The sequence below is a fragment of the Notothenia rossii genome (genome assembly GCF_949606895.1).
Source record: "Notothenia rossii genome assembly, chromosome: 1".
In the NCBI taxonomy this organism is placed as follows: Eukaryota; Metazoa; Chordata; class Actinopteri; order Perciformes; family Nototheniidae; genus Notothenia; species Notothenia rossii.
This window is the reverse complement of record NC_136912.1, coordinates 8,919,154-8,945,742: the sequence shown is the minus strand read 5'-3', so window position 1 is coordinate 8,945,742 and position 26,589 is coordinate 8,919,154. Positions and strand designations below refer to the sequence as shown.

The 26,589-nt window shown below is 40.1% G+C and overlaps 4 protein-coding genes across 5 annotated transcripts; 3 read left to right on the top strand and 1 right to left on the bottom strand.

Annotated features, from left to right (window-relative positions):
* Nucleotides 1-705: 705 nt before the first annotated feature.
* On the bottom strand, nt 706-10,410 carry tomm20b (translocase of outer mitochondrial membrane 20b; the record flags this gene model as incomplete). The annotated part of the gene is made up of 6 exons (XM_079691179.1): nt 706-804; nt 888-1,072; nt 7,315-7,457; nt 8,035-8,116; nt 9,450-9,496; nt 10,377-10,410. The coding sequence occupies 6 exons, from the start codon at nt 10,408-10,410 to the stop codon at nt 792-794; spliced, it is 504 nt and encodes a 167-aa protein (XP_079547305.1). The 3' UTR covers nt 706-791.
* Nucleotides 1,421-4,801, top strand: LOC307028367 (E3 ubiquitin-protein ligase TRIM39-like). The gene has a single exon (XM_079663320.1). The coding sequence runs from the start codon at nt 1,692-1,694 to the stop codon at nt 3,372-3,374; it is 1,683 nt and encodes a 560-aa protein (XP_079519446.1). The 5' UTR covers nt 1,421-1,691; the 3' UTR covers nt 3,375-4,801.
* A 110-nt stretch (nt 10,411-10,520) lies between the features above and the next one.
* On the top strand, nt 10,521-26,289 carry LOC307028395 (E3 ubiquitin-protein ligase TRIM39-like). Of its 2 annotated transcripts, none has more exons than XM_079663379.1 (2): nt 10,521-10,628; nt 23,485-26,289. In XM_079663379.1, the coding sequence occupies exon 2, from the start codon at nt 23,487-23,489 to the stop codon at nt 25,131-25,133; it is 1,647 nt and encodes a 548-aa protein (XP_079519505.1). In that variant the 5' UTR covers nt 10,521-10,628; nt 23,485-23,486; the 3' UTR covers nt 25,134-26,289. The 2 variants fall into 2 exon arrangements, with proteins under 2 accessions (XP_079519505.1, XP_079519504.1); XM_079663378.1 differs by lacking the exon at nt 10,521-10,628 and adding an exon at nt 20,228-20,311.
* Nucleotides 11,235-13,673, top strand: LOC307028383 (E3 ubiquitin-protein ligase TRIM39-like; the record flags this gene model as incomplete). Its single annotated transcript, XM_079663351.1, has 1 exon — nt 11,235-13,673. The coding sequence occupies one exon, from the start codon at nt 11,235-11,237 to the stop codon at nt 12,885-12,887; it is 1,653 nt and encodes a 550-aa protein (XP_079519477.1). The 3' UTR covers nt 12,888-13,673.
* Nucleotides 26,290-26,589: the final 300 nt, after the last annotated feature.

Here is a 26,589-nt window from a genome sequence, read left to right as displayed (position 1 = left end):
TGTGTGTGTGTGTGTGTGTGTGTGTGTGTGTGTGTGTGTGTGTGTCTGTGTGTGTGTGTCATACTTGCCAACCCTCCCGATTTTTTGCGGGAAACTCCCGCATTTCTCCCGATTTCTGACAAAATCAGATTTACTCACGTCTGTTTCCACTCTGACTTTAGCTACACCATTGTTTGGTTTCCATGGTAGCGCGTCTCTTTAGCAGCACGCGCAACTCAAAGTCTGAGAGGATGAGGAAGATGAAAACTGAACAAGAATCAACAACTCGACCCTCTGATCACTCCTTTCCTGTAAAATACAGGTCCAGCCCACACATATGCTCCATGGTGCTACAGGCATTGCCCTTACAACTACAATAAGCATGTAAATGTTAATCTACAGCTCCGGCGATCCACTTGCACCAAAGTCTCCACCTGCAGACGCAGCCATCCTCGACAACTACTGTAGCGTCACCTTGGATACGAGTCTAAACAACTCACAGACACACAGGCCAGGGCGCTGACAAGGCGCCCTTTGAGCATCAGATCTGACGACGCTGATTGGCTGAAATAATGTTTCGGCGGCATAGTTTACAGATAGCAACAGTCAGCTTGTTGACTGCAGCTGCTCTGGCTGAGGGCTCTTTTCTTACCGCCCGGACGAGAGAGGGTAATTGTTACGGTATCTGAGAGGACCCAAACGCAGGACACGGCAGAGTGTTCAAAAAGGGTTTATTAGTGAACAAAAGGTGCGGGAAGGATAATCCGGCAGGAGTGGCGAGGAAGTGGAGGCTGGTGACGACAACACGGCGGTCAGAGAATGATCCTGGAGCACAGGAAGAAAACACGTTAGCGTCAGAACATCCAGAAATAAGGTAGCTGATAATGCTGAGTAGCCTGGAGGTTTACCACTGTGGTTTAACAACGATCTGGCGCCGACAGGTTGTGGAGCCTCTGCTGATATGCCGTTGTAGATGGCTGATGAGAATCAGGTGTGAGGGTGAACAGCTGATTGCAGCAGGTGAGCCGGGAGCCAGAGTGACAGCCACCACGCCCACACAACAGGCAAAGGGAAAACATCCCCAAGGAGGCGGCTGGAAATGGACAGCCACCACAGTAATGATACACGCCAGGCAGGAAACATGTGACGTATCAGTAACTTTAGACATCGTAAAACAATTTTAAACGAGATTTTATTGTAAATTATACATTTTACTGATGATAAAAAAATAAAAAATTTTTTTCTTTTTTTACAAATATATTTTTAATGACAATCAAACATGTTGGAAGAGGGGGGGCGGCGCCCCTAGCGCCCCTATGGGCCGGCCGCCACTGGCTCTTAGTGCTTTAGTAACTTGTAACTGAATCTATGTTGTGAGGAATTTGTTTTCACTTCTGCTTTCTTGCTATTATTATGGTTTGCTGATCAATTCCTACATAATGCTTTTACCCATTTCTTCTAGCTGTTTCCGAATAATATCTTTCCATTAGAGAAACAGTTGGAGGCTTTTAATGTGAAGCAGCTAGTGGAAATTCATTGTTATGGTCACACAGTAAGAAGAGCAGTGTCATTTTTCAATAGAAATGATTTGTAGAGTTGCATGCTTGACCCTGTCAGAGTTAAATGGTCACGGTTGCCCATGGCTTGTTACAAGTTATCACACTTCTTTCTTTAAAACAATATATGATTTGAATTGATGATTGATGTTTTAAATGTTTTTTCTTTTCATTCTCATTATGTGTGTAGATATGGCTGCTGCAAGCTACCTGCCATCTGAAGATCAGTTTCTCTGCTCCATCTGTCTGGATTTGTTCACTGATCCAGTCACTATACCATGTGGACACAACTTCTGTAAAACCTGCATCACTGAACACTGGGATACAAGTGACAGGTGCCAGTGTCCCATGTGTAAAGAGGCTTTTAATACAAGACCAGATTTGAGGGTCAACACTTTCATCTCTGAGATGGTCGCTCAGTTCAGACAGTTGGCTCAACAGAAAGCCAGCAGCAGCAGCTCAGAGCAACAAGTCTTCAAACCAGCAGAGGTTCCCTGTGACGTCTGCACTGAAACCAAACTGAAGGCCCTGAAGTCCTGCCTGGTGTGTCTGACCTCCTACTGCGAGACTCACCTGGAGCCTCATCTGACAACGTCAGGTCTAAAAAGACATCAGCTGATCGAACCTGTGGAGAACCTGGAAGACAGGATGTGTCCGAAGCACGATAAACCTCTGGAGCTGTTCTGTAAGACCGACCAGACATGTGTCTGTATGCTCTGCCATGTTTCAGACCACAAGATGCATGATGTGGTTCCTCTGAAAGAAGGATATGAAGGTAAAAAGGCAGCGCTGGGAAAGAAAGAGGCTAGAATTCAGGAAATGATCCAGAAGAGACAACTGAAGATTGAGGAGCTCAAACACTCAGTGGACCTCAGTAAGGAAGAAGCAGACATAGAGGTAGCAGAAGGTGTTCAGGTCTTCACTGCTCTGAAGAAGTCTGTTGAGAGAAACCTGAATGAATTCATCCAAACAATAGAAGGGAAGCAGAACATGAGAATGAAACAGGCTGAAGACTTCATCAAACAGCTGGAACAGGAAATCTCTCAGCTGAAGAAGAGAAGTGCAAAAGTTGAGCACCTCTCACGGTCTGAAGACCCCCTCCAGCTTCTCCAGGGTGTCCAGTCCCTAAACATCCAACACCCATCACCCACCAAGGACTGGACAAAGGTCAGCATCCCTCCATCATCATATGAAGGGACTGTGGTGAGAGCTGTGGTTCAGCTGGAGGAGACACTCAGTAAAGAGATGAAGAAGCTGCTTGAAGCTGAGCTGAAGAGGGTCCAGAGGTACGCAGTGGATGTGACTCTTGATCCTGATACTGCACATCCTGATCTCATCCTGTCTGTTGATGGAAAACAAGTCCGGGATAGTGATGTGAGAAAGAATCTCCCAAACAACCCGGAGAGATTTTCTTACTATATTAATGTTTTAGGAAAGCAGAGTTTCTCTTCAGGCAAATTCTACTTTGAGGTTCAAGTTAAAGGAAAGACAGACTGGGATTTAGGAGTGGCCAGAGAGTCGATCAACAGGAAGGGAGAGATCACACTGGGCCCAGAAGATGGTTACTGGACTATATGTCTGAGAAAGGGATTCGAGTACAAAGCTAATGATGAACCTCCAGTCCTTCTCTCTCTGAAGTCTCGGCCTCAGAGGGTGGGGGTGTTTGTGGATTATGAGGAGGGTCTGGTCTCCTTTTATGACGTAGATGCTGCAGCTCTTATCTACTCCTTCACTGGCTGCTCCTTCACTGAGAAACTCTACCCACTCTTCTATCCTGGACTTAAATATGGCCGTAAAAACGCTGCACCTCTGATCATCTCTCCTGTCAGAGTCACCTAATCACTCATCTTATTTCATCTGTTGATTTGTTTTCATTCAAGGAAACGAACATCGATTTTTAGAGTCAAAACTGTATAGTTTCCATCTTATTTTCCAAAAGATACGTTTACTGTGGTGACTGATTAACATATGGTTTAGATTCTGTATAAAACACATAAGTGGATTCATTAATCTACTCAACAATCCAATAATTATCTCTTCAACAATTAATCGTAACACATATGGAGAATATCTATGAACGATGGATAAAGCTATAGATTTATTGTAACTTTAAAAAAAAAAAAAGGTTGTTTCTAATGACATCAAATTTTTTAAGCTATAGTTAGAATTGATAATAACATTACATGTTTTATAATAAATTGTTATAAAGCTTCATTTAATAGAAAGGCTTATTGCGTGCCTCTACTCTGTACTTAATACAATATGTGTAATAGTTATAGTGCTAGAAAAACTAAAATGAAGCTAAATAATATGATAAATCCTCATTTGTGTTAAAATGTGTTTGGTTAATAACTGTTAACTTGTATATTTACATTCCAGGTTTTATAATTGATTACTGGTAAAATGGCTTATGAATCAAAGACATCTGTAATGTGATTGTGAGTTAAGAAAACAGTCAAATAAACTAGATGTTTGGTCTGAGAAAGCAGAGACTCGAGCACTAAACACTGAACAGGAAGGCCTGGTTTACACATCATTTGTATTTCATGACACATTTCCTGTGGCTAATTCATAATTAAAAAAATATAAGTTGATGTATTTTTGTGTAAAAGTTTGTAGGAAGAAATGTTTGTTTCCACTATCAGTGATTGGATATTGTACGGCTGTCGAGCAGAAAACAGTGGGGCCGATATCAGTGAGATAGCATTCACTTTGATGAGTACAAATAAGTAACTAACTACAGAGTTTAGCATTATACGAGTATGTATGGCAACAACTCATATAAGGAAACATTTTAATTTATTGAATGATAGTCTTTAAGGATATAACAGTTAGACCTACCATTTACTTCCTGTAGTTTTGCCATATTTTTATAAAACTAGTTTCCCCCTTTGTGATACAAAACGCTGAATCAACATGATGTCCTACATTTGTTTGCATTGTGTCAACACTCATGTGTGTTTGTTGTGTGTGTGGTAGAAACAACTGGGTGAAATGTGATGAGGGTCACATGACTAACGGGGATTGTCAAAAAGCCAGAATACACCTCTTCCCAGGTTCTCAGTTTTAACTCATCATGCATACACAAAACCCTCCTTTTCTTATACTTTGAAAAAATGCCTTTTCAAATGATTTCCCTCCCAGCACATTTTTATAATCACTGAACTCAACAAGAACTCAATGTGAAACAGGTTAAATATTTTGTCTTTCATCCAAGATAACAATCTTCACAAGCACAATTTTAAATAAAAAATCAATATACTAATTTCAAGGTCACTGGTCTTTGTTGTTTGTCTGAGTAATGTGTTCAGTGTTATTTCAGATGACAGGAAACAAGTCTTAAAAACACAATAGGAAAACTTGATATGTTTCCGTATGTCAAGGATCAAAACCAATCTATAAATCAGGCAAGATTTTAAAAAACATGGCAAAATAGCCTTTTATTTTATTTTATATTTCAGTGGTTAAAAACTGAGTATATGTTAAGGTAAGCAGGATTATATTGTATCTCATTTTAGAATCTAAACAACAATAACTGCTGTTTCATTTGTTGCTCAAAGTTATGCATGAAACATCTCACATTTTCACAAGGCCTTTCAAGTCAGATTTAAAAATAGTCAATTGTTGACTGTTCTGCTGTGTAAGTGGGCGTGTCAGACCTGACCTTTACCTCACCTACCTCTATTAAGCTTACCATTGATAAAAAGATGCTAAATTGGCTGTGAATGGAAAGGATGTATGTTTCCTTCTTTGTTGTTTCAGGCATGTGAAACCAGGCATGTGAAACTAGATAGAACATTCTGAACTTTTGACCTATACACACACACACATTCTAGACCATATTTCTTTAATTTCTCATGTTCCAAATATGTTAAATGAGTCTCTTGGAGGAATATCATTTGCACATTTTCCTTTTTCAACTTTGTCATAACCTTTTCTCTCTTCTTTGGTATGTTAAGACCATTCACATTTAGCGACAGTATCTTAGTGTTAACCATTTATGTGTATTGGTAGGTTATTCTTCTGGTATGCTCCCTCGAAGCTCTGGGCTAAACAGTCGTTAACAAAACACATATAGGCGTGTGGCGCAGTGGATAGAGCCTTGGTGTTGGGATCAGGGGGTCACAGTTTCAAACCCCACTGCAGTCAGCATGTTGTTGTGTCCCTGGGCAAGACACTTCACCCCAAATTGCTCCTGTGGGGATTCAGTATGTATTCAGCTTCAGTATTCAGTATAAGTTGCTACGGATAAAAGTGTCCAACAAGTAGCATGTAATAATGTAATAATAAACATAAAACAAAAATGGGTTCTAACATCCCCAATACCCCGTTGGTGGGTGCAGGGGAAATCCTCCCGTAAGAGGGCCCCTCTCTAGACTTGAGACTATACCCAACTCATGGGGTTACGTGCTGTCTAGGCATGTCCAACATTAACACTGGCCTACCTCTCTCCGTTGGTATCCAATAAAAAAAAAAGAAGCCTCTATATTTCTTCAATCCTCAATGAAAGTTATTCAAGCAAAACAGTCCTACGCTTTCCATTTTTGCAACATTTCTCTCGTCGTGTCTTCCTTCCTTTCCCTTGACTCGTTGCCAGACCGGTTTGCGCCCTCCTCTCCTCCACAGGTGCGGCGGCTCCGCCTGGTACCTCCATCTCGAGTCCCCTCTCCCTCATGTCCCTGGCGGCGTCTATGGCGTCGTCATAGGTCTTCACTCCGGCTTCCCAATAAATGCGTATTTTAGCGAGTGGTGTCTGGAAATGTATTCCTTTGTCCTTCAATACTTTCTTGATGCCCAGATATGACTTTCTTTTCTGGACCACTGCGGTTGCATAGTCGTGGTCAAAGAATATGCGTTTGCCCCCTACACTCATTTTCTTCTGCCATGCTTTCTTAAGAATGACTTATTTCGTGTCGAATTGCAAGAAATGGACCACTATTGACCTGGGGGTAGCGGTCGGAGGCGGCTTTTGAGCGAGGGCTCTGTGCGCTCTTTGAATGTTGAGATTAATAATGTTACCCTCCTGTAGCTCCAGCTCAGTGCTCAGGAGTTGCTCCACGTATTTGGTAACCGACTCCCCCTCTGTTTCCTCTGGCACCCCGAATATTCGGATATTATTCCTTCTTGATCTTCCTTCAAGGTCTACCATTTTTTCCTGCATCTGGTGCATCTGATTCGACATTTCAATCATTGTTTCTTTCGCCTCCGACCGGCTCGCAGTGTCTCGGAATGGCCCGTCTCCGTAATTTTAGCTTCTTCGTTCTCGTCTCCGTTGTTTTCTTGCTTCGAGTTTTCTGTCACTCCTGGTTGATCTTTCGCTGTTTCTTGTTTTCTGTTATTTCTTCGGCTACTTCGTCTGATCCCTCTCCTCATTTCCTGGTTTTAGGTATCGAGTTGAGCATTTATGAGGGTTTATTTTGTCCAACTTGCGAGAGGTAGAAGATAGTGTTGCTACTCACGTCGCCATCTTCCGGAAGTCCTATTTAGTGTCATTTTAATTCATTAATTTAGAGTATTTGTTTATGTTTTCGATTGAAGGTGGAAACGGGGGATTTGGTGCTTATTGGTAGATATGTGGAGAAATAGAATATGTTTCCTTTGACCAAGACAAGAGAAGATGTAAGAACATTATTCCTTTTTCTTTTCATTGATGAAACCTAAGAAAATAAACTGCACAGCTAAAATTCTTGCCTGGACAAAGCACCTTATCCCAGCAGCAACGTGTGATACCTGGTGCAACAGCAGCAGTTTGATTTTGTTTTTGTAAGAGTTGTGCTACCTGGCTGATGCTGGGCAGTTTGGTGAGCAGCATCTGGAAGACGGGTGGAGGCAGAGTCTGCTGCAACACCTGCAGCAGCTGCTGGGGCTGCCCACACACTGCGATGGCGTTGGTCAGGTGGTCCACGCCTTTCTCATAGTCTCCTGTGGAGAGGACACACAGGTGAGGGAAGTACTCAGACACTTCACTTAATAAGCCAGCCTAAAAATAGTCATGCATTCAAAATGTTAATTAAGTAAAAGTAAAGAAGTATTATCAGCATAATGTTTTCCAAAGTTGTAGTTTGTCATTATGGAGCCATTACTTGGTAGTACAGTACTGCATCATATGATGTAAGTCAATGTGTTTTTGTCAAACTAAACTAGAATACTAAAGTATTACTTAAGTACAACTACCTCAAGTACAAGTATCTCAACATTGTTATTAAAGGGGCCCTATTATGCTCATTTTCAGGTTCATATCAGTATGTAGTGCCTCTACTGTGACATGTCTCCATCCTTTAATGTTCGAAAAGCTCTTTATTATTCTCATACTGTCTGTGCTGCAGCACCTCTTTTCACCCTCTGTCTGAAACCAGAGCCCAGTCTGCTCTGGTTGGTTAGCTAGCCAATAGCTCTGTGGAGGTGCGTGGAGGTATGTGTGTGTGTGTGTGTGTGTGTGTGTGTGTGTGTGTGTGTGTGTGTGTGTGTGTGTGTGTGTGTGTGTGTGTGTGTGTGTTAACCTGAGCCAGCAGCTCCTCCCCCAGCTGGATCTCCTCCAGGAAGAACTTCTGCACCGCCTCAGCGTCCTTCAGGTCGGGGAGCTGCGGGACAAACAGCCGTCAGCAACAGGAAGTCAAACTGTTTCTGAGTGTGATCAATAATCAGATCTGATCTGTGAGCTACTCGTACTTTTCAAGATGCAAACGCTTATTGTGAAATGCACACTCGATACAGCACAGCTTTGGCAAGGGAAACCTTAGAGCACATGTGTCAAACTCAAGGCCCGGGGGCCAAATCAGGCCCGTGGTGGATTTAATTTCGGCTCGCAGGATAATTTCTAATTACTATTAGATCTGGCCCGCCGGTATATTGCACGCACACCTTCACTCCACCCTGAGGGTTTCCTCAGCTCAGAGCCTGACCCCAAACATCGATGAACTTGCACCTGACATGAGATGCCAAGTATCTGGCTTGAGCTAGCATCACAGAGCAGCACACTGAGTTTCAATGTTTCCTTCTGCACTTTCTTTCTTGAGACAACAGGGCATGTTGGTTTTTTTCTTTGAGGGAAATAGTTCTTTGAAGCTGTTGTTGCCCTGTGGAAAAATGTAATCATAAGAAATGACTCCAGAAAATCTGCAGATAGAGCCATAAGAAATGAATGCAACTGATTATTTAATGTTTAATATTTTTATAGGCAATAATCTAAGCTTTGTTAGTTCCAGGTTTAATATGTGCAATAAGTTCATTTCAATAAGTTTTGCAATAAAAATTGATCCAGTCCGGCCCTCGACAAGTACAGATTTTTTCTTGGCCCACTGTGTATTTGAGTTTGACATATTGATATTGATATAGACTAGATAAATCATAATATAAAATAAAATAAAAGACTAATACAGGAAGTAAAGCTTTTAAAATAAAACCTAAAAATAGTGCTTACCAATTCTACTAAAATATTATTATTATTATTATTATTATTATGATTAGAATAATAATTAAACAATATTTGTATTAAAATTAAAATAATAATAGAAATAATTTTTTAAGAATCACTTTTATCATGCCTAATACTAATAACACTACTACTAACAATAATAATAATAATAATAATAATAATAATTAATGTTGGTACATAATCTGAATTATGGATTGCATTTTAATGGAATTCTTGAATTTATGGGTTTATGGGAAAAACTAAATATCAGTGATATAACAACAATAACAACAACAACAACACCAATATGGTAGATAATATACAGAGATGTTTGCACAGAGATTTCCTCAGGTAAAATGTTTTATATATTTGAGAAACTAAGAAATATTTGTATATATTTTGCAACTTGATCATTTTCCTCTTACTATGAAGCACACAGTAAATGATTGACAGGAGATAAGAGGAAGCGTTAAAACACGATAAGGACTGTTTGTGCTCACCTTTGCCATGCCCACCCTCTCTGTGGCTACCTGCTTCTTTCTCCTTCCTGCGACAGAGACACAAAAAAGTCAAAATTAAAAACCAAGAAATGGATTTAACAGCCACCTGTAAAACAGCAAGATTTGTATTTGTTCATGGCTTTAACTGTTTCTTTTAATCTTTAAAGTAACCTTGATTTAAGAGGTTCAATCACTGGGAGATATCATTCTGTATTGTCTCTTTTTATACAGTGCATTGAGGACATTTAACATGTTGTTATGATTCAGCATTAGGCAACAACCTCATCAATCGAGACCCAATATCTCACGAGGAAAAAGTGAGAACAGGATAATATGATTGCTTTAATTCAGGCAACAACATGCCATTATAATCCATAAGGGATGCTGCCTGAGAGAAAACACTCGTCTTCCTTGTTATCATGACCACTAATGTTACATATTCAATGTCTAAAAGGCCTTTAGTTCATTTGATTGTATATAGATTTCTGTTTCATAGTGGATACATATTGTACTTGTTGTACATTTGATGAAGCTATGTTGTCTACATTACTAATCATAATAATAAAACATGTCCCAGAAGTTGCAGAGTTTGGGTTTAGAGATGGAAAGGAGACCGGCTGAGGTCGATCTGAGGGACCGTTGGGGTTGGTAGGGGGTGAGGAGGTCAGTGAGCTAGGGAGGGGGTATTGTAAGTAAGGAGCAGTATTTTGTAGTTGATGCGGTGGGAGACGGGAAACCAGTATAGTTCAAGTTCAAGTTCTACAATGGAAATAAGTCTTTAACTATGTAGATTATATCATCCATGACATTTTACTGACATGTGTTTCAAATGAATGTAACTGAAAACATTCATCATAATAAAGATTAGAAACAGCTTTGACACACCTCACTCCTCACACGTGTAAAGCACCAGCGTTGCTCCCTAACTATCAGAGAACACCTGGTATTTCTCAATACCCATGCAGATCAGAGGGAGGGAACAAACCAGCAGACAGTGAGAGGAGGAGCTACACTGGAAAGAGGAGAGCTTACACGTCACACACAAGAAACAAAAGTTAAGTTAGTTAGAGAGGCAGCCACACTGCAGTCGAGACTAGTCTCTGTTTCTGTCTAAAGAAAATACAAACTGAGTTCATCAGATCTTTCTCAACAACACAGCAGAGTCTCTGTCAAACACTGGTGAGTACATCTGATTATATTTACCCTTAAACAAGAAGCATTAACACAAAACAGCCATTCTCAGGAGAAAGCTCCACCCTTTACGTCCAACTTGTTTTTCTCTAACAACATAACCATATATATAGAGTCCACGTTAAACATCTTAAACAGTCTCTTTGTATCAGCTCATAGTACTTTAGTAACTTGTAACTGAATCTCTGTTGTGAGGAGTTTTAATTCACTTCTGCTCTCCTGCTCTTATTAGATTTTGCTGATCACTTCCTACATAATGCTTTCACACATTTCCTCTAGCTCTTTCAAAATAAATATATTTCCATGACAGCAACAGTTGGAGGCTTTTAATGTGAAGCAGCTAGAGGAAATTAATAATTATGGTCACACAGTAAGAAGAGCAGTGTTATTTTTCAATAGAAATTTTTTCGACAAAACCTGTATTTTCATTGCTGTTAGCCAGAGTTGCATGCTTGACCCTGTCAGAGTTAAATGGTCACAGTTGCTCATGGCTTGTTACAAGTTATCAAAGTTATTTAGTTAAAACCATGTATGATGAATTGATGATTGATGTTTCAAATGTTTTCTCTTTTCTTTCTCATTATGTGTGTAGATATGGCTGCTGCAAGCTACCTGCCATCTGAAGATCAGTTCCTCTGCTCCATCTGTCTGGATTTGTTCACTGATCCAGTCACTATACAATGTGGACACAACTTCTGTAAAGACTGTATCACTGAACACTGGGATAGGAGTGACAGGTGCCAGTGTCCCATGTGTAAAAAAGAGTTCAACACAAGACCTGAGCTGCACGTCAACACTTTCATCTCTGAGATGGTAGCTCAGTTCAGACAGTCGGCTCAACAGAAAGCCAGCAGTAGCAGCAGCAGCTCAGAGCAACAAGTCTTCAAACCAGGAGAAGTTCCCTGTGACGTCTGCACTGAAACCAAACTGAAGGCCCTGAAGTCCTGCCTGGTGTGTCTGACCTCCTACTGTGAGACTCACCTGGAGCCTCATCTGACAGCTTCAAGCCTGAAAAGACATCAGCTGATCGACCCTGTGGAGAACCTGGAAGACAGGATGTGTCCGAAGCACGATAAACCTCTGGAGCTGTTCTGTAAGACCGACCAGACATGTGTCTGTATGCTCTGCCATGTTTCAGACCACAAGATGCATGATGTGGTTCCTCTGAAAGAAGGGTATGAAAGAAAGAAGGCTGAGTTGGGGAAGACAGAGGCTGAAACTCAGCAGATGATCCAGAAGAGACAACTGAAGATTCAGGAGATCAAACACTCAGTGGACCTCAGTCAGAAAGAAGCAGACGGAGAGATAGCAGAAGGAGTTCAGGTCTTCACTGCTCTGAAGGAGTCTGTTGAGAGAGGCCAGGCCAATCTCATCAAAACGATCAAAGAGAAGCAGAAAACAACTGAAAAAAAGGCTGAAGCTTTAATCAAAGAGTTAGAACAGGAAATCTCTGAGCTGAAGAAGAGAAGCTCTGAGGTGGAGCAGGTCACACACTCTGAAGACCACCTGCATTTTCTACAAAGTGTCAAGTCCCTAAACATTCAACACCGACCACCCTCCAAGGACTTGAGAAAATTCAGCCTCACCCCAGCGGTATATGAGGGGACGGTGGTAAAGGCTGTGGCTCAGGTGGAGGAGACACTCGGTAAAGAGATGAAGAAGCTGCTTGAAGCTAAACTGAAGAGGATCCAGAAAGATGCAGTGGATGTGACTCTTGATCCGCGTACAGCACATCCCTGTCTCATCCTGTCTGATGATGAAAAAAGAGTTAAATATAGTGATGTCGAAAAGAATCTCCCAAACAACAGAGAGAGGTTTTCTGATTCTCTTTTTGTTTTAGGAAAGCAGAGTTTCTCTTCAGGCAGATTTTACTTTGAGGTTCAAGTTCAAGGAAAGACCGAGTGGGATTTAGGAGTGGCCAGAGGGTCAATCAACAGGAAGGGAATGATCTCACTGGGCCCTCAGTGGGGTAACTGGACTATATTTCTGAGAAAGGGATTCGAGTACGGAGCTCTTGATGATCCTCCAGTCCTTCTCTCTCTGAAGTCTCGACCTAAGAAGGTGGGGGTGTTTGTGGATTATGAGGAGGGTCTGGTCTCCTTTTATGACGTAGATGCTGCAGCTCTTATCTACTCCTTCACTGGCTGCTCCTTCAACGGGAAAATCTACCCACTCTTCTTTCCTGGTAATAAATATGGCCGTAAAAACGCTGCACCTCTGATCATCTCTCCCGTCAGAGTCACCTAATCACTCATCTTATTTCATGTATTGATTTATTTTTATTTTGTTTCCATCTTATTTTCTACAAGATAAGTTTCATGTGGTGATTGATTAACATATGGTTTAGATTCTGTATACAACACATAAGTGGATGCATTAATCTACTCAACAATCAAATAATTATCTCTTCAACACTTTATCGTAACACATGTGGAGAATATCTATGAACGTTGGATAATATGAAGATTTATTTAAAAAAAAGTTTTTTCTAATGACACCAAATGTGTCAAGCCATAGTTACAATTGATAATAACATTACATGTGTCATATTTAATTGTGTTATAAAGCTTAATTAAAGAGAAAGGCCTATTAATGCCTGTACTGTGTACTACATTTAATATGTGTAATAGTTAAACTGCTAGAAAAAGTTAATTGAAGCTAAATAATATGATAAATCCTCATTTATGTTAACAATGGTTTGGTTAATAACTGTTAACTTGTATATCTACATTCCAGGTTTTATAATTGATTACTGGTAAAATGGCTTATGAATCAAAGACATCTGTAAATATGTGATTGTGAGTTAAGAAAACAGTCAAATAAACTAGATGCTTGGTCGGAGAAAGCAGAGACTCGAGCACTAAACACTGAGCAGGAAGGCCTGGTTTACACATCAGTTGTATTTTATGACACATTTCCTGTGGCTAATTCACATAAACAAAATACAAGTTGATGGCTTTTTGTGTGAAGAGCTTGTAGGTTGAAATGTTTGTTTCCACTAGCAGTGATTGGATATTGGCTGTAGAGCAGAAAACAGTGGGGCTGATATCAGTGAGATAGCATTCACTTTTACGAGTCGCAAAGACAAAAACAACTCTTTACAAGGAAGTAGCTAACTACAGAGTATAAATGCCAACAATTAATATAAAGAAAAATGGGGTTGGGTTTAATGATAATTTTTAGGGATATAATAGTTGGACTTAAGACCTACCATTAGCTTCCTTAGTTTTGCCATATTTGTATAAAACTAGTTTTATTTTTGCATTGTGTCAACACTCATGTGTGTTTGTTGTGTGTGTGGTAGAAACAACTGGGTGAAATGTGATGAGGGTCACATGACTAACGGGGATTGGCAAAAAGCCAGAATACACTTCTTCCCAGGTTCTCAGTTTTAACTCATCATGCATACACAAAACCCTCCTTTTCTTATACTTTGAAAAAATGCCTTTTCCAATGATTTCCCTCCCAGCACATTTTTATAATCACTGAACTCAACAAGAACTCAATGTGAAACGGGTTAAATATTTTGTCTTTCATCCAAGATAACAATCTTCAGAAGCACAATTTTAAATAACAAAAGTAACATATTAATTTCATGGTCACTGGTATTTGTTGTTTGTAAGTAAGTTAGTAAGTAAAGTTTATTTATAACGCGCTTTTCACAGATAAGTCACAAAGTGCTTGACAAAACAATAAAACATCATAGGAATCATACAATAATAAATGACCACTCAAGCCACGTGATTAAGAAGTCATAAATGCACCCAAAACACAATAAAAACACAATAAAACATAGTATAAAATAGAATAAAATCAAGCACCGGTTACCCAAAAGCCTGCCCAAACAGGAATGTCTTTAAATTCGTTATAAAGGGAGTCAACAGATTCTGCGGACCGTAGGTGTGCGGGCAGAGCGTTCCATAGTTTAGGAGCCACGGCCTCGAACGCTCGATCACGGCGAGTCTTAAGGTGAGTGCGTGGGACAGACAGTCAATTGAGCATGTGTGACCTGAGTGGGCGGGCTGATGTATGGATGAATTAGGTCAGCCACATAAGCAGGAGTCTGACCGTGCAATGCTCTGTAGGTGAGGGTGAGGATTTTGAACTGGATCCTATAGGCTACAGGGAGCTAGTGAAGTGATCTGAGTATTGGGGTAATGTGGGACCGTTTATTTTTGTGAGTAATGTGTTCAGTGTTATTTCAGCTTACAGGAAACAAGTCTTAAAAACACAAAAGGAAAACTTGATGGCTTTCCGTATGTCAAGGATCAAAACCATTCTAAAAATACTGTAGACCTCAGCACTGAGTTCATTTTGTTTTTGTTGTTTTACACTACAGTGACACACTTCCACCACTTCCTGGTGTTATGGCGCAAAGTGTCCACTGGATGGACCCCAACACAAAGGAAAGATAAGGATGTAGTCACTGTACTGTAAACCAAACACTGATATATGTGGAGACACAGTTTTTTACAAACATGTACAGGATAACCTCTCATGTTGACCAATGACAAATGGGTTTTTCCAATGATCTTCAATGTAATAGTTCAACTATGACCATGCTACCTGCATATTTCTTTGTCAAGAGATTTTAGTTGGAGGCAAAAAATAATCCTGATGTTACAACAGTTTACATTTTTCTAACCACCCTAAAAATGCTTAACCTGTTTAGACCGAGAGCCCCCTGTAGAGGGGGCTGCGAGTTTTTTTTCACGAAACTGTGTCTCAGGGCTTCTTAATATTTAAAAACCTATTAATGTGTTTTACCAGATTAACGGGAAGAAACTCAGCTAACTGACGATATGAACCATTTTTACCAAATCAAAACACAAGTCTCATAAGAAGCATCTAAATGAACCCTGATCGAAAAAATGCTAACGCACTTGGGACAGAACTCAAGGTAAAGATACCCTTATCACTTATTGTAACTGCACATACAAGATATCCAATTAAAACTGAGATTACACAGATTATATAGGTATTAGTATCATCACTGAGCGATCAGAACTCGCGACAGGGGAAGCAAACACAGACATCACAACACGTAGCTTTAGCAAAACACGGAGATATGCTCACCTTCAGGGACGTATCCACCATTGAGGTCACAGAGGTCCGGACCTCGGTAATTTTTTCCGAGCTGTGTATAACTAAACTTGTGAAATAACTGCACTAAAAGGGATTCTTTGTAGTACTTCCATTTACTGACGATGGGGGCGCTGCATAACTACGTAGCCTCGATTAACGCAAACAGAAGAAGACGACATGTATCAACAAACCACCGCAGCCCGGACTTGTATCGGAGCAGCGGAGGAGTGATGAGGTATCTAGAGATCTGAGTCCAGCAGCTGCTAGTGTTTCTGTTCATCAGGACATCATATGACCAGCAGATCCTGTGTGAACGCACTACGTTAGTCAGTGGACGTCCGACAACATGCACACTAACTTATATTGTAGCTATAGGCTATACTTTGGTTTAAATTGCGTGAATTAACTAGCTAGAGAGCAAAAGTTAATTACATTCATCCAATGTCAGAAGGATTACCTTTTAACAAACGTTGTAATGCTTTTCTTTCATTTCAATTTGAGTAAAACATTGAAGACATAACATTGTATTGTTTTCTTTTTACACTGACTCAGATATAATGAAAACACTACGTCAGTCGAAGCTCAGCTTTGGTAAGGAAGAGACAGGACAGGCAGAGAGAAAGAGAGAGAAAGAAAAAGTGATGGAAGTCAGGGATGAACTGCAGGTACAGTCACACAAAAATAATGTAGGCTTAATAACCCCATCCATCCATCGATCTATCCATCTATAACGTAGTCTTCATTTACAATATAGACAATAGGCATAATTTTTAAACAACATACATCTACTGCAGTTATGATGTCATAATAACATACAATTGTATAAAACACAATTTGCTTACATCTTTTTTCTCTTTTGAGAATCAAACAAAACAGATTTAAAAAAAATAATGCAAACAAACAAGTGAAATTAACTAAATTGCTGAATTGTTTTAAGTCACTGGCAGGAGCAACAAGTGAGGAGGAGCAAAAAGTGAACAAGGAGGGAGAGATTGAACAAAGAGACAGAGTAGAGGACAGAGAGAGCGATGAACAGGAAGAGGGGGGGGGGGGGGGGCGCCGGTATACCCCCGAACCCCCCTAACATGTTTGGACCTCGGTATTTAGGAAATCACTCTCACTCCTTATTTGCTAATGTGTGTGTGTATGTGGAACCTCCCCTCGATTCCATTGGCTCTAGCGGTTAAAAAGAGATGTCAATCATCAAAATCAACCAAGGGGGGTCAGAGATATGTCAAATCCACCCAAATGACCCCAGAAGTGTTTTTTTGTTGCTAGATCTCTCTAAAACGGTCACATTTCTTTTGTTTTGCATCAATCTTGATACAGGGTAATTATATGTTGTAGTTTACATTCCTAAAGCTTTTAGTCTACCATCCCATCATTCAAGGGTGGTTTTCACTATACAGTAAGTAATCTTCTTTTTTTTTTGGACGGACACAATAATTTAATTTTTTTTACTGTGTTCAATCTGAATTTACTTTAAAATAAAAACATCTATATTGATTCTGACTGTTCTACATCCAACTCACAGATCCTTGCTTTGAGAAAAAATATTATTAATGTTCCCCTTTTAGAAGGGAAGATATGTTCATTTGTTCAGGTAATGTCATTTTCGAGCCTGAGACCTGAAAAACAGGCTCAGGGCAGGAAAGCTATCCATCAATGATCCTAATTAACCAGGAAGATTTGTTGGGCTAAGGGTAGCAAGTGATATAAAGTATTCTTACTCTTCTGCTTCTCATAGAGTGCCTACAGAGCTCAGTGATTCGCTTTCACAAAATAAACTCATCTATGTACAGTAACATCTTCACCTCATGTGAAGTCAGGAAAACTCTGAAAGTTGAGAATCAAAATCCCTCTAAAAAGAGCTGCAGTAACAGGTAGTAGTTGAAAGGGATAAGACACATTGGTTTCTCTCAAAAGGAACCTAAAACTAACTGAGTTCATCAGGTTGGTAACACTTTATATTAAGGTACACAAATTCACCGTCAATTAGTTGTTAATTAACATGCATATTAGCAGTATATTGGCTCTCTATTAGTCATTATAAAACACTTATTAATTCCTTATTCTACATGAACGTAATCTACAAGTAATAGGCCATTAGTTGAGAGTTTTTCCTCAATAGAGTGCCACAGTGACGCGTCCTAAAACCCGGAAGTACGTTTCTTCCGGTTCCCTCGACAAAAAAGCGATGCAATTTCTCCATAGGATTTTGGAAAATAGCTCGAAATAAGGTCTGTGGTTGACACACTTTTAAGAGACGGATCACATTTTGTTCAGTCGGATAATCTCCACATGTCTACCCTACTTTTATAATTTTATAATCATAAATCTATCGATCATAAATCTATCGATTAGGGATATGCCAAACATATTGGACACAATCTCCTAAAGGTACAAATAAGCTTCAGGACTCTGGGTGGGGCTTTTTCTATGGCAGCAGTTGGTATTTGAAGACTGTTGATGCTGGTAGATGTTGGACTGGCTGAGCGAGTTTCGGCCTGTTTAGCCGGGGAGCTGCGGGACAAACAGCCGTCAGCAACAGGAAGTCAAATATTGAGCAGAGCATATTAAGACCAAAACTCATGTACATCAACTTCCTTACTACTTAAATCAGCACTAATTAGAGGGTTATTGAGGATACACTCAACTAATGGCCTATTACTTGTAGAATATGTAGAATAAGGCATTAATATTAGTTTTATAATGACTAATAAAGAGCCAATATACTGCTAATATGCATGTTAATTAACAACTAGTTGATGGTGAAATTGTGTACCTTAATATAAAGTGTTACCCAATATAATATTTTGATTCTCCTCTGTCTGAATAAATAATATACTATAGCCTATGAATTTTGATTGATGCAGCCATCCGACAACTTTCCTCTGTGGAAACTCAGCCTCTGGGTGGGGCCTTAACTTTGGCATCAGTTCACTGACATTTAACAACTGGTTTGTTTGGAGATGTTCGAACGATAAAGGAAGTGTTAGGCCTGTGTAGACTGCAAACAGTATTACAACATGTTTTTCGTCCGACTTTCAATAAGCACACATTGCATTGGTTATGTATCATTAGCGATTATCAGACTCAGAGTTTGTATTCTAAACTCATCTAGTTGGCAAAGCTTTTTGTTAATTGGTCCAGATGTGGGGACATCAAATGATCAGACTATCAAAGCTCCCTGCAACACGTAGACCTGTAACAATACAAGTCGACTAAACTGGTCTGTGATTTGAATCGGTAAACAGTTTCCTTGTTTGTTTGTTTTTAAATGACCAGTACACACAATTGGAATCAGAAATTCACATATTAAAAACGTCAAATTTAAACTGGAACGGTATCCCCTTTTGCTTTTAAGCCAGGGAAAATGTGCACGTCACTTTAACCCTTGTGTTGTGTTCGGGTCTCCCGTGACCCGTTTCAAGTTCAAATTATATAATAACTACGCACTAGTTTTTTTTATCGGAACAAGGCTTCATGATATCCTCCACAACAGCCATATAAACACTACAAAACTGATTTTTACAATTTTAGCTAAGTTTGAAGGTCTCAAAAAAAAAAGTGTATAATTTGGTGTTCGGGTCTGGGAAGACCCAGCAGCATTGTTTTGAGTGACTCGGGGTCAAATTTGGCCCAATCAAGATTCATCTTTGACTTTAGACACCCCACCCCCTTCATCCACTGTCACAATAATTGTCAGTCTATTAAGTCTATCATAGTCAGATAAGCTTTATTATCCACTGTCTGCACTATAAGGAATATAATGAGCGAATATAATCAAACGTCTTACTTAAATATGTGGTGTGATGTGTTTTGGGGCCATAAAATAAAATTACAACTGGATTGTACAGTTGTGAATGCACAATAAGTTAGTTATGATGTAGTTAAAACAATATTTTCTTAGCTTAATGAGGGAATTTAACATGTTGTGATGTTTCCTAACAACCTCATCAATCGAGACCCAATATCTCACGAGGAAAAAGTGAGAACAGGATAACATGATTGCTTTAATTCAGGCAACAAAATGCCATAATGATCCATAAGGGATGCTGCCTGAGAGAAAACACTCTTCTTCCTTGTTATCATGACAACTAATGTTACATATTCAATGTCTAAAAGGCCTTTAGTTTATTTGATTGTATATAGATTTCTGTTTTAGAGTAGATACATATTGTGCTTGTTGTATGGATGTGGATTATGTCATCCCTGACATTTAACTGACATGTGTGTCCAATAAATGTAACTGAACTCTTCTGATTAAAGTAAAACCTGATCATAATAAAGATAAGAAACAGCTTGACACACCTGTGAAGCAGAGCCTTTGCTCCCTAACTATCAGAGAAAACCTGGTATTTCTCAATACCCATGCAGATCAGAGGGAGGGAAGCACCAGCTGCAGTGAGAGGAGGAGCTACACTGAAAAGAGGAGGGCTTACACGTCACACTCAGGAAACGAAAGTTAAGTTATTTAGAGAGGCAGCCACACTGCAGTCGAGACTAGTCTCTGTCTAAAGAAAATACAAACTGAGTTCATCAGATCTTTCTCAACAACACAGCAGAGTCTCTGTCAAACACTGGTGAGTACAGCTGATTATATTTACACTGTCAACAAGCAGGATTAACACAAAAGTTCAGCTCTACTCAGACGAAAAATCCACCCTTTACGTCCAACTTGTTTTTCTCTAACAACATAACCAGTATATTATATCAACTCTAAGTGCTTTAGTAACTTGAAACTGAATCTCTGTTGTGAGGAGTTTTGATTCACTTCTGCTCTCCTGCTCTTATTAGATTTTGCTGATCACTTCCTACATAATGCTTTCACCCATTTCCTCTAGCTCAGGTGTGGCCAACCCGCGGCTCTCGAGCCGCATGCGGCTCTTTGCCTAGGTTCATGCGGCCCTTCAGTTCATATCGAGTTGTATATGTGTGAATTTGGGGGAGAGACACTGACTCCTGACTAGTGTTGCACGGTGTACCGATACTTGAAAGGTATACCGCGATACCCTGCCGTTAAAAACATTACAATTCCTCCGTTTCATTAGTATCGGTACTTTAAGAATGACGGGGGAAAGTACTCCGGTGAGAATGCGCCGTTTTATTAAGAGCCGTGTGTGTTCAGCGCTCTGATTCCAATCCCTGCACTGCAGCCGTGCCTGCAGTCCCGCCCCTCTCAAGCACGCTCAAGTCCCTCCCCTCTCTCGTGCACGCGCTAGTGTGAGAAAACGAGAAGCATGGCTGCAAGTGGGAGTGCAACCAGTGGCGTTTTCTCCTGGAGGCCAAGGGAAGCCAGGCTTCCCCTGTTTTTTCGGATTGTAGTTATAATTTTAATAAATAAATAAAAACACTTCGTTTAGTTTCGGAAATTCATTGTTGTGTGTTGCTGCCGGCCCGTCTCTCCCCCATTCTCATTGAGTATTTTACAAATAGTGAAACAGCGCCCCTCTAGATGTTATGGTGAAACAGTAGATTGCACTCTCTGTTGCGAGAGGAGGCCAGCCGAAATTTGCTTCCCTTGGTGAAAAAAAATGGAGGGATTGACCAATCAGATGAGGCTCACGTCATGTCCCTGCCAACCTGTGATTGGTCAGGGCCATGCCAAGGGAAGCCAGAGGCGGCTGGCTTCCCTTGCCTCACAATCCAATCAAATCGCATCAATTTAATGGTGCAGTGACGCGTCCCAAAAAGCGGAAGTAAGCTGCGCTCGGTTTCCCTCGACAAAAAAGCAATGGGATTTCTCCATAGGATTTTGGAAAATAGCTCGAAAAAAGGTCAGTGGAAAACGAACCTGTTCGGTAAATGCACGTTTTGTTCAGTCGGATAATATCCACATGTCTACCCTACTTTTATAATTTTCGAATGATAAATCTAATCGATAGAAGATAGATAGCGTCACTGCACCACTTACACCGCCGTTAGAAAGTAGCAAGCAACTGAAGCAAGTGCAATTATGGAGGGTGGAGATCTGGAGTATTTAATCAAAAATAATTGGACTAAACTTCCGCTGCAGCAGCAACAACAAATACAATCTGATGACAGGCCAATGCCCAAACTGGAGCCGTTTACAGCGAGGAACAAAGGAGCGAACCGGACGTAAAACGTTAAAGGTCTCCTGATTTAGTTTGTGAATGAATGCTTATTAGAATTTCGGCTGGAGAGTGCGTGCGGACCTGTCGGTCAGATAACAGGCGTGTGTAAGTCCTGCATCTGTATGATACAAATGTGTGTAAAATGATACCGGGCGCTGTAATCACTCATCTGGTTACGTTATTACATTGACCAACACACCCCCCCCCCACCCCAAAAGAAAGGACGTATTATTGGCTTCCCCTAATTTTTTCCCCACGCCACGCTACTGAGTGCAACTGCCGCTGCGCCTCGGCTTGTTGACAAAAAAGACGCCAGAAGCGACATTTTGATGTATTTTAGCTATATCTCTGACAGTGAGGGCAAGCCTACGGACACCACGAGGCCTGTCTGTAAGACATGTATTAATTGTATTTAATAAGAATTTTTGTGATTTATTTTATTTATTGTTCTCATTGTTTAAAAGTTTGCGTTATGGTTCTGGTGTGAAATAAAGCACACTAATTACATTTAAGACTGTTTCCCTTTTTTAAGAAAAGTATCGAAAAATAATTGGAATCGTAATTCTTGACTTGGTATCGAAACCAAAATGTTGGTATCGTGACAACACTACTCCTGACAGTTAAACCTGATATTTAGTAGTTCTGTTAAGTATTGAATGCTGATCATTCTGACGTAATTTGGCCGGTCAAAGTTGTTTGGGCTAGGATAAAATCGCTCCGTTACTTTCGTCCCGGCTCTCCCTAAGTGTGTATGTGTGGTGTCAGGTGTCAGTATGAGAGGATGACAGCGCGTCTAATTTTGATGTGGCCCAAGAGCCAATCACAATAATACCTGGATGCAGAGAACCAATCACCTTTGAGGGGGGGAAAACCTATCGTTGATGAAACACTATCCAGTGTTTCCCCTACCATTGTCTTGGAGGGGCGCCAACAGAGCCCCGCGCCCCCCCTGAAATTCAAGGTGTTTAAAAAAATATATAGCCTATATATAAAACATTTTTTTAAATATATATATATAGCACCAAATTACAAATAATCTATAACTACTGTCGATTTTCACATTGAACATGTGCTCTTTTATTAAATAAACTAAACGCTTTCTTTTTAAGTTGTGAGTTTAGTGTTTTTGACCCTAAGAAACACTGATGCATTAATCAATAACAATAATCCACAGCTTCTCTCTCTGCTCCAGAGGATTTAAAAAAAAAAAGATATCCCAATTCCACAAAAATGCATCAGTGACGTGGTTGAAATCTTTTCTCCAGAAAATAAAAAACTGAAACAAGCGGTATCAGTGACTGTGTGTTTGATGTGGCTCTTTGCAGTAACATAGACAAAATGTGGCTCTTAACCTCTGACTGGTTGGCCACCCCTGCTCTAGCTGTTTAAAAATAAAACATTTCCATTAGAGAAACAGTTGGAGGCTTTTAATTTGATGCAGCTAGAGGAAATGAATGGTTATGGTCACACAGTTAGAAGAGCAGTGTTATTTTTCAATAAAGAAATAATCGACAAAAACTATATTTTCATTGCTGTCTGAGTTGCGTGCTTGACCCTGTCAGAGTTAAATGGTCACGGTTGCTCATGCTTCTTTCTTTAAAATAATATGAATTGATGATTGATGTTTCAAATGTTTTTTATTGTCTTTCTTGTGTGTATAGATATGGCTTCTGCAAGCTACCTGCCATCTGAAGATCAGTTTGTCTGCTCCATCTGTTTGGATTTGTTCACTGATCCAGTCGCCACATCATGTGGACACAACTTCTGTAAAGACTGCATCACTGAACACTGGGATAGAAGTGACAGGTGCCAGTGTCCCATGTGTAAAGAGGCTTTTAATACAAGACCAGATTTGAGGGTTAACACTTTCATCTCTGAGATGGTCGCTCAGTTCAGACAGTCGGCTCAACAGAAAGCCAGCAGCAGCAGCTCAGAGCAACAAGTCTTCAAAGCAGGAGAAGTTCCCTGCGACGTCTGCACTGAATCCAAACTGAAGGCCCTGAAGTCCTGCCTGGTGTGTCTGACCTCCTACTGTGAGACTCACCTGGAGCCTCACCTGACAATGTCAGGTCTGAAAAGACATCAGCTGATCGACCCTGTGGAGAACCTGGAAGACAGGATGTGTCCAAAGCACGACAAACCTCTGGAGCTGTTCTGTAAGACCGACCAGACATGTGTCTGTTTGCTCTGCACTGTTTTAGACCACAAGATGCATGATGTGGTTCCTCTGAAAGAAGGATATGAAGGGCAAAAGGCAGAGCTGGGAAAGAAAGAGGCTAGAATTCAGGAAATGATCCAGAAGAGACAACTGAAGATTGAGGAGATCAAACACTCAGTGGACCTCAGTAAGGAAGAAGCAGACAGAGAGGTAGCAGAAGGTGTTCAGGTCTTCACTGCTCTGAAGGAGTCTGTTGAGAGAAACCTCAATGAGTTCATCCAAACAATAGAAGGGAAGCAGAACATGAGAATGAAACGGGCTGAAGACTTCATCAAAGAACTGGAACAGGAAATCTCTCAACTGAAGATGAGAAGTGCTAAAGTTGAGCATCTCTCACGGTCTGAAGACCACCTCCACGTTCTCCAGGGTGTCCAGTCCCTAAACATCCAACACCCATCCCCCACCAAGGACTGGACAAAGGTCAGCATCCCTCCATCATCATATGAAGGGACTGTGGTGAGAGCTGTGGTTCAGCTGGAGGAGACTTTCAGTAAAGAGATGAAGAAGCTGCTTGAAGCTGAACTGAAGAGGGTCCAGAGGTACGCAGTGGATGTGACTCTTGATCCGGATACAGCACATCCTGATCTCATCCTGTCTGTTGATGGAAAACAAGTCCGGGATAGTGATGTGAGAAAGAATCTCCCAGATAACCCAGAGAGATTTTCTGATTGTATTAATGTTTTAGGAAAGCAGAGTTTCTCTTCAGGCAAATTCTACTTTGAGGTTCAAGTTAAAGGAAAGACAGACTGGGATTTAGGAGTGGCCAGAGAGTCGATCAACAGGAAGGGAGAGATCACACTGAGCTCTCAGTTCGGTTACTGGACTATATGTCTGAGAAAGGGATTCGAGTACGAAGCCAATGATGAACCTGCAGTCCTTCTCTCTCTGAAGTCTCGACCAAAGAAGGTGGGGGTGTTTGTGGATTATGAGGAGGGTCTGGTCTCCTTTTATGACGTAGATGCTGCAGCTCTGATCTACTCCTTCACTGGCTGCTCCTTCACTGAGAAACTCTACCCACTCTTCTATCCTGGACTTAAATATGGCCGTAAAAACGCTGCACCTCTGATCATCTCTCCTGTCAGAGTCACCTAATCACTCATCTAATTTAATGTGTTGATTTGTTTTCATTCAAGGGAACAAATATCAATATTTAGAGTATTTTCTACAAAATAAGTTTAATGTGGTGAATGATTTACATATGGTTTAGATTCTGTATACAACACATAAGTGGATTCATTAATCTACTCGACAATCAAATAATTATCTCTTCAACACTTTATCGTAACACATGTGGAGAATATCTATGAACGTTGGATAAAGCTAAAGATTTATTGTAACTTTAAGAAAAAAACGTTGTTTCTAATGACACCAACTTTGTCAAGCTAGTTAGAATTGATAATAACATTAAATGTTTTATAATCAATTGTTATAAAGCTTCATTTAAGAGAAAGGCTTATTACGTGCCTCTACAGTGTACTTAATACAATATGTGTAATAGTTAAAGTGCTAGAAAAAGTCAAATGAAGCTAAATAATATGATAAATCTTCATTTGTGTTAAAAATGTGTTTGGTTAATAACTGTAAACTTGTATATCTACATGCCAGGTTTTATATTGATTACTGGTAAAATGGCTTATGAATCAAAGACATCTGTAAATATGTGATTGTGAGTTAAGAAAACAGTCAAATAAACTAGATGTTTGGTCTGAGAAAGCAGAGACTCGAGCACTAAACACTGAACAGGAAGGCCTGGTTTACACATCATTTGTATTTCATGACACATTTCCTGAGGCTAATTCATAATTAAAAAAATACAAGTTGATGGCTTTTTAGCCTCCTTTTTTTTAGGATGAAATGTTTGTTTCCACTAGCAGTGATTGGATATTGGCTGTAGAGCAGAAAACTTTGGGGCTGATATCAGTGAGATTTATTTCGGTTTTCAAAAACTACTCTTTATAATGAGGTACCTAACTACAGAGTAGTAATGTCAACAACTAATGTAAGGAAAAATGGGGTTTGATTTAATGACAATTTGTAAGGATATAACAGTTGGACTTAAGCCCTACCTTTTGCTTCCCGTAGTTTTGCCATCTTTTTATCAAACTAGTTTCACCCTTTGTGATATAAAACGCTGAATCAACATGATGTCATACATTTGTTTGCATTGTGTCAACACTTACTGTATGTGTCTTTGAGGTGTGTGTGGTATAGAAAATAAAAACTGAGTTCATCAGATCTTTCTCAACAACACAGCAGAGTCTCTGTCAAACACTGGTGAGTACAGCTGATTATATTTACCCTGTAAACAGGATTAACACAAAACAGCTCTACTCAGATGAAAGCTGCACCCTTTACATCATACTTGTTTTTCTCCATCAACATAACCATATATATAGAGTCCACTTTAAGCACTCTCTTTGTATCAGCTCTTAGTACTTTAGTAACTTGTAACTGAATCTCTGTGGTGAGGAGTTTTGAATAAATTCCGCTTTCCTGCTATTATTATGGTTTGCTGATCACTTCCTACATATTACTTTTACCCATTTCC

Bases quoted from the DNA above. Each gene is read 5' to 3' on its own strand.
- LOC307028395 (XM_079663379.1), top strand. From the start codon at position 23,487: ATGGCTTCTGCAAGCTACCTGCCATCTGAAGATCAGTTTGTCTGCTCC.
- LOC307028367 (XM_079663320.1), top strand. From the start codon at position 1,692: ATGTTTTTTCTTTTCATTCTCATTATGTGTGTAGATATGGCTGCTGCA.